General features: G+C 40.7%; 1 protein-coding gene across 1 annotated transcript; it reads left to right on the forward strand.

The window, feature by feature from the left end:
* The first annotated feature begins 278 nt into the window (after positions 1 to 278).
* Positions 279 to 8,195, forward strand: LOC145863369 (uncharacterized). Its single transcript, XM_082968331.1, has 2 exons — positions 279 to 933; positions 4,841 to 8,195. The coding sequence occupies exons 1-2, from the start codon at positions 498 to 500 to the stop codon at positions 6,403 to 6,405; spliced, it is 2,001 nt and encodes a 666-aa protein (XP_082824457.1). The 5' UTR covers positions 279 to 497; the 3' UTR covers positions 6,406 to 8,195.
* Positions 8,196 to 8,419: the final 224 nt, after the last annotated feature.

Below are 8,419 nucleotides of genomic sequence, written 5' to 3' on the forward strand. Positions count from 1 at the left end.
CTTAATTATATGTTGTTTGACGGAATGAAACTGCCTTAAATGTGCTGTAGTAAACATTTTTTATTCTCACTAATCAATCACCACATTCCTGTCTTTGTATGTCTCAATAGTATTATTTAATTAAATCCATGTAAAATAATCTTTGACTGAATATAAAATGTGATCCTCAACTGCGTTTCCCTCCAGTCAGCAGACGGCGATGTGCGTCTTTCAGGCGATGCTGCAGCGTGACGTATAATCTAGTGGACGGTTCTTCATAAACAGCTCGTCAACCACCTCGGTAGCTTGCTAGCCAACATAGCCGAAAGATTCAAGCTGTTTATACGCTTTCGGTCTATATTAGCTACTGTGTTTTAGACAAACTTCTGTCGTATCTACTTGTTAACCTATTTAATTTAATATTACGTTATTTTTTATTAGTCAGCTATAGTAGCTGGCTGGTTAAGTTAGCATTAGCCTAGTCGCTAATGATAGCTAGCTAGCTAACATCCCCGAACATGAGCTCCCTAAACTACTCCCCTCCTGTTAAAGAAAATGAGGTCTGCTGGACGGAGAAAGAAGCTCTGGGGCTGAACATTGTCGTGAAAGAGGAGAAGGAAGAGGAGGATCTTACAGTAAAACAAGAAGTAGCTGGTGAGGCTGTTACAGTGAAAGAAGAAGAGAAAGACGTTTCAGTGAAAGAAGAAGATGCGTTCAGAGTGAAAGAGGAGGAGGATGTTACAGTAAAAGAAGAGGAGGAAAAGGAAGAGGAGGATGTTACAGTAAAACAAGAAGTAGAGGGTGAGGTTGTTACAGTGAAAGATGAAGAGAAAGACGTTTCAGTTAAACAAGAGGAAGAAGAGGATGATGCTGTTTTTGGAGTGAAGAAGGAAGGAGAGATTACTGTCACATTGGAAGATGAAGAGGAGGAGATAGGAGATCTGATTAACACCAGTAAGTACCGCCTTCAATTAGTTTTTAACTTTGGATATTCGAAGTTGGCTCGTCAATACCTCTTCAACGGAGGGCCCTGGGATGATGACTGATATGTCTAGAATCAGACGACGTAGAGACAAGCTACCCCTTGTTTTCTCCGTTCCGTTTCCAAAAAGTGACTTGACATATATATTTGAGGAGGGTCTATCTGCTGACCGCAGACTGGGGGGCCACGGCATGTAGTGATTTTAATGTAGTGATGTTTTACTACACACCGTGACCCCCAATAGAGCCATGTGAGAGTTGGGTTGGCTACACCAAAGATTATGGATATACTGACAAGATGTCTCTCCGTCCTGACAAGGGGAGTCGTTGTCCACAAAGCTGCACTGTGGGTTGTCTATCTCCCGCCTATCCTGTCTTTGGATTGGTGGATACATCTTATTATTGTAATCTATTGTTTATATTCTATGAGGGTTGTTGTCGTCAACCGCCTGTATTCAATGGAGAGAGATGCTAATCTACTAGCATGAATATGCATAGCGATCTGGAGACAACTCCAAAAGTGTTTTTATCAAAGTTGTCGGTATGTCACGTGTCCACATAACAACTTAATCATTACGAAACTTCTGTTAGATCAAGTAAACCTCATGTAGGAAATAAGCCATTCATTTTGTTGTTGACCAAATTCAACACTTTCCACATTGGGTTGATAATTGTTTCCACTTGGATACAGCCTACTGAAACCTACTGGCATGACCTAGAGTTAGAACCTACTGTAACCTACTGGCATGACCTAGAGAGTTACAACCTACTGTAACCTACTGGCATGATCTAGAGAGATACAACCTACTGTAACCTACTGGCATGACCTAGAGAGATACAACCTACTGTAGCCTACTGGCATGACCTAGAGAGATACAACCTACTGTAACCTACTGGCATGACCTAGAGAGATACAACCTACTGTAACCTACTGGCATGACCTAGAGAGGTTCAACCTACTGTAACCTACTGGCATGACCTAGAGAGTTCCAACCTACTGTAACCTACTGGCATGACCTAGAGAGATACAACCTACTGTAACCTACTGGCATGACCTAGAGAGATACAACCTACTGTAGCCTACTGGCATGACCTAGAGAGTTACAACCTACTGTAACCTACTGGCATGACCTAGAGAGATACAACCTACTGTAGCCTACTGGCATGACCTAGAGAGTTACAACCTACTGTAACCTACTGGCATGACCTAGAGCGTTACAACCTACTGTAACCTACTGGCATGACCTAGAGAGATACAACCTACTGTAACCTACTGGCATGACCTAGAGAGATACAACCTACTGTATTCTTTCTACCAATTGATTGGTTGAAATTTTATGACGTGTATTTGTTCATATAGACACACTCCATGTGTTTAATAAAATCAACTGTATGTGCAGAACTTAAATTGAACTGATGCTTCAAGCATTTGATTAAATAATTAACACACACAAATTACTTGAGGAAGCCAGAGGTCAATATAACCAGAAGAAAATAACCAATTCCCCACCTGCTGCTGGCCTTCGTTAATTCTGACGTTATGCTCCTGAAGTTTCCGGTAAAATAGGCAAACTTTTTCCATTTCCGTTTGAAGTGCCAATTTATCTTACCATTTCTACCGATCTGCGTGCCAGTTATGAACGAGTTACAACACCTGTTTGGCTCCGCCACTTCCTGGGTCGGTGAAGTGAGGTATTAAATTTAAGGATTAAATCATTTAAGGAATATATCCGAGTCTCACGCTCATCACCTATGGAATGCGGGGCTTCCAGCGAGGTGTGGATTTAATAGTAAGTTGTACCTAGTTTCCCTCCTTCAGGGAACAGTAGTTATAGTCATAACGTGTGGATTTAATAGTATGTTGTACCTAGTTTCCCTCCTTCAGGGAACAGTATTTATAGTCATAACGTTAAGCTTGTCATATGATAAACTTTAACTTAAATACTGGATCTTGCTGTCGGACAGTTTTTTGTATTCAGATCTCTGAAATGCTCTCTAACTACGTAACATTTATTGTCTCCTTATGTTACGCTGGGAAAACAGTTTTCATGGGCACAGAAATCCTAAATCATTTCAGTTTACTAAATCCAATGGTTCTAACCAAGAGTCACCTTAACTTTATTGACAACTCCCAAATGGATACTGTCATTAATGCGGTTCTTAAATAATTACACATAATACTTAATACTGTAGCTGTTTAGTTACAGTCACATGTTCAACTATCATCAGCTGATCCAGGAAATCATTTTCTGCATGCCAGTCAAATGCTCCACGTTTGATCCATCATCCCAAACAAATCGATATTTATAATGTGTTATTGTCTACTTGATTTACAGTAGGGTCTCGTTAGTCCGTTTGGAAACGGAGATACTTAGCTCATAATGTGTAGAGAACTGTTCCTTGGTGGATAGGCTATTGTACAACACACAGAGCTATTTTCCTTTATTCAGGACATTTAGAATGACAACACATTACAGAGTAGCCTAGTGGGATTATTCACAAAATGATCTGGTGATCAGGTTATGAAATGTCATGACAAAGACATTTTAGTCTCCTTGTTTCACCTGAAATATTAAATGATTTATAGTCCTAGGTCTATGTTGTTGTTAGGTGAAGTTATGGGTCCTACAGTAGGTCTATGTTATTGTTAGGTGAGATTATAGACCATTTTGGCATACACTTAGTGGACAAAACCTCATTGGCAGGCTGATGTCAGGCTGATGGGAAAACTAGCCAATGATCATTTTACTGGTTGAAGTCGTTTTTAAATATAAAGTAGTGCATTTTCGACAATAACACAAACATTATATTAAATCAGGACATTCAAACGAGCCTTACAATTATAATCCAAAGTAGTGTCAAATGATGATAATAATAATCATAATCAACCTGGAAAGGAGGCTTTATTTGCTGTCAGCCTATGAGAACTCCCCCGAGTTTTCCCCCATGGTGGTGAAGTAGTGAATAGACACAGAGCTTAATGTGAGTTTCCTTGAGTAGCACTCCTGATCTAGTGCTGTAATATTAAGAATACATTGTGAAAACTAATCTTTGCTCACCATTTTTTAAATATATATATTTTTTTCTCCCCAATTGGTACTTACAGTCTTGTCTCATCGCTGCAACTCCCATACGGACTCTGGAGAGGCGAAGGTCGAGAGCCATGCGTCCTCTGAAACACAACCCAACCTAGCCGCGCTGCTTCTTGACACAATGCCCATCCAACCCGGAAGCCAGCAGCACCAATGTGTCGGAGGAAACACCGTACACCTGGCGACCTGGTCAGTATGCACTGCGCCCGGCCCGCCACATGAGTCGCTAGTGCGTGATGAGACAAGGATATCCCTGCCGGCCAAACCCTCCCCTAACCCGGACGACGGTGGGCCAATTGTGCGTCGCCCCATGGGCCTCCCGGTCGCGGCCGGCTGCAACAGAGCTTGGACTCGAACCCAGATCTCTAATGGCACAGCTTTGGCCACTTGCTCACCATTTTTGCTCCAGGCAGATATACTACATCCATAACTAGCGGTTTCTGCATTAGCAGGGAGGTGTTTCTGCAATCAAATTGTGTGCGAATCGCCCTTGTCGCAATTTTAGCAAACACAGAAAGGTGCCTATATTTGAGAACAAAAGTCGCCTGGCACACTGCTTAGGAGTTCAACACCTTTTACTTATTTCTAGTTACTACTAATGTGAAAACAAGACTAAATATGACTATTGTTGCTCACTTGACTGTCTTAAGACAATTGTCAAGTAATTTTAACATTCATTACAGACGTCAATTGTTGTACAGTATCATGGCTACGCTGTTGGCATCACCTTTTTCAGTGGATTTCTGCTGTTGAGAGCCTTTAACTATCTGTCTGACTTGTTCACACAGGAGAGAGACGTGGCTATCATGGATCCTCTGGGGAGCCTCAACATCATGATGCTAACGAGTCAGAGAAGAGTCTGTCCAGATTCTATCACCTCAAGAAACACCAGCAGAGACCCACAGGGAAGAAATCTATCTGCTGCTCTGACTGTGGAAAACTTTGCAAATCTTCATCAGAACTTAAAATACACCAGCGAACACACACAGGAGAGAAATCTCACCACTGTTTTGATTGTGGGAAGAGTTACTTAAGATTAAAAGCACTAAAAGTACACCTGAGAATTCACACTGGGGTGAAACCTTACAGCTGTGATCAATGTGGGAGGAGTTTTACTACATTTTTCTCTCTGACTCTACACCAGAGAATACACACAGGAGAGAAACCGTACAGCTGTACTCAATGTGGGAAGAGTTTTACTCAGTCAAGCAACCTGTTATCACACCAGAGGATACACACAGGAGAGAAATCTTTTAGTTGTAATCAATGTGTGAAAAGTTTTATTTCATCTAGTTACCTGACTGTACACCAGAGAACACACACAGGAGAGAAACCTTATAGCTGTGATCAATGTGGGAAGACTTATATTTCATCTTGCCATCTGACTAGACACCAGCGAGTACACACAGGAGAGAAACCTTATAGCTGTAATCAATGTGGGAAGAGTTTTACTCGGCCAGACAGCCTGATATCACACCAGAGAACACACACAGGAGAGAAACAATATAGCTGTAGTCAATGTGGGAAGAGTTTTGCTGCATCTATCTCTCTGACTCTACACCAGAAAACACACACAGGAGAGAAATCTTATAGTTGTGGTCTATGTGGGAAGAGTTTTACTACATCTGGCTATCTTACTCTACACCAAAGAACACACACAGGAGAGAAACCTTATAGTTGTGGTCAATGTGGGAAGAGTTTTACTACATCTAGCTCTCTGACTCGACACCAGAGAAGACACACAGGAGAGAAACCTTCTAGCTGTGGTCAATGTGGGAAGAGTTTTACAACATCTGGCTGTCTCTCCAGATCAAAACACCTCAAGAAACACCTGCAGAGATCCACAGGGAAGAGAACTCACTGCTCCTCTGACTGTGGGAAGAAATCCACCTCTTCATCAGGCATTAAAATTCATCAGAGAATCCACACAGGAGAGAAATCTTTTAGCTGTGGTCAATGTGGGAAGAGTTTTACTAGTTCAACCAGCCTCATATCACACCAGAGAATCCACACAGGAGAGAAACCTTTTAGCTGTACTCAATGTGGGAAGAGTTTTACTTCATCTAGCCATCTGACTCTACACCAGAGAACACACACAGGAGAGAAACCTTATAGCTGTGATCAATGTGGGAAGAGTTTTGCTGCATCTGGCTCTCTGACTCGACACCAGAGAAGACACACAGGAGAGAAACCTTATAGCTGTGGTCAATGTGGGAAGAGTTTTACTACATCTGGCTGTCTGACTCGACACCAGAGAACACACACAGGAGAGAAACCTTATAGCTGTGATCAGTGTGACAAGAGATTCTCCGGTAAAAGACATCTGATCAAACATCAGAAAATACATGAATGAGTTGTTTCATGATATCAATGATATAATGTCACAATGTAGAATGTTTTAACATTGTACTAGGAGTATTTTAATAGTGTCACAATGTAGAACCCTAAACGTTTGCCCCTGTTCTATTGATTTCAACATGATATGGATATTAGCCTCAGGGGGAAAATCCAGGCTCTGAAATGGAAGAGTACTATTTATGAGATATAATAAAAAGTGACTAACAAAAAAAGAGGTGTGTTACACTTACCATGTTGGTTACGCACTTGAATCAAAATCTATCTGGCTGTTTTCTACAAATTGTCCTCTTACCAGTGATGTACACATTATTCCCAGATTCTGTGTGGTTTTTGAGCTGTTAGTTTTAACAGGACGTGCAACCTCATCTCCCTCCTCTCGGCACAATTGATTTCAACATGATATCGATGAGTTATGACAAATAAGTGTTGTGTTCCTTTGTTTAGGGACCCCTACATTTAAATGCATCACTCCAAAATGTAGCTGACTGTCTTCTGCAGGTTGTCCTCTAACCAGTGAGGTGAAAGATTTCTCCAATTCCATGTGTTTTTTGTTTTGGTGTGTTAGTTTCAGGAGCAGATTCAACCTGATTTCCCCCCAAATGGATATAAGATTTGTGTTTTGTGTTTAGCTAGTGCGTTGCTATGGATCTTTATTTATTTTGACTGCCCGTTTTTCGTATTGGAGATGAGTTTTGTTTGGGCTCGTTCCAAGGAGACGAGAGTTCTAGAAGCTAGTGGGATTTAGAAAGAGGAGAGTTCTAGAATCTAGTGAGTTTTAGGAAGACGAGTGTTCTAGAAGCTAGTGGGATTTAGGATTCTATAGAAAGAAAAAGGAGAAACAAATAATGCTATTGTATATTATTATTTAGAAATCCGTGTTTTTTTCTTATTTTTAATTGTTGACAGCCAGTAGACACCATGTTTATATTGGTGAAGGTGAAGCATTGTAGTTGATTATAATGTGAAATGGAAGTTGTTTTCTGTTGGTGGTGAGCAAACTTTTCCAACAAAAATATAGGATATATTTGTTGTCTTAAGGTGTTATAGGCTTTGGTTTTTCCATTTCTGTTTTGAGGTTGGACTTTAGCACGTCTAGCTCGTTAGCACGTCTAGCTCGTTAGCACGTCTAGCTCGTTAGCCCGTCTAGCTCGTTAGCACGTCTAGCTCGTTAGCACGTAGGACGCACTGATTGGTGTCATCTCGTTAGTCAGTATGTGTTACACCTGTGCTGGCTTGTCCATCTCGTTAGTGGGAAGGTGTTTCACCTGAGCTGGTCCAGGTTCTATTTAAGAGTGTCTGGCCCAGTGCTCCAGTTGTCTTGATACATGTGGAGAGTCAACACCTTTAGTTGCTCCACCTTTTTGGTTTGCTTCCTGTCTTTAAGTTTGGTGTGGGTTTTTCTTTTGTTTGTCTCTTCTTGGGCAGATTTAGTGGGTCTCATGGTGGGTGTCTTTTAGGTCCCAGTTGTTGTTACTAGTCAACTTTCAGTGGACACCCCCATAGTGTCTTTCAGAGCCCCTCCTAAAATCATGCTTATATTTTGGGTTGGTTGTTGCATCCAATTAATATTTTAATCAATGGATTTTCCTTAGAATGCTAATTCGTCTTTCAGTTGTTAATCTTATGTTTGTTGTGGTAAATATTTCTGTTTATTTTCATTGTTTTATTTTTTTTTCTGTGAAGCATCCATGTCTGAAATGTGCTGTATAAATAAAGCTTGATTTGAACATATTGCAAAAGAAATTAACCCAATGACTGACAATCAACAGACTCTTGCAAAACCAATACGTATCTTGGTCCATCTTATTATGAAAACAGTATAAATTCAGTATATTTCCCACTATGTCAAAATAGTGCTGGTATGTACGTTTAGTATCACTTTTCAACCAACCCAGTGCATTTGTTGAAGATAAATGTTTAATTCAACAATACGTCAAAGGATTCAACTACTGCAAACTGAAACAAACAAATGGATCAACCAGATCAATCCCACTTTTCCAGCCTGCTGA

The sequence above is a fragment of the Salmo salar genome, chromosome 02 (genome assembly GCF_965601325.2).
Source record: "Salmo salar chromosome 02, fSalSal1, whole genome shotgun sequence".
Lineage (NCBI taxonomy): Eukaryota > Metazoa > Chordata > Actinopteri > Salmoniformes > Salmonidae > Salmo > Salmo salar.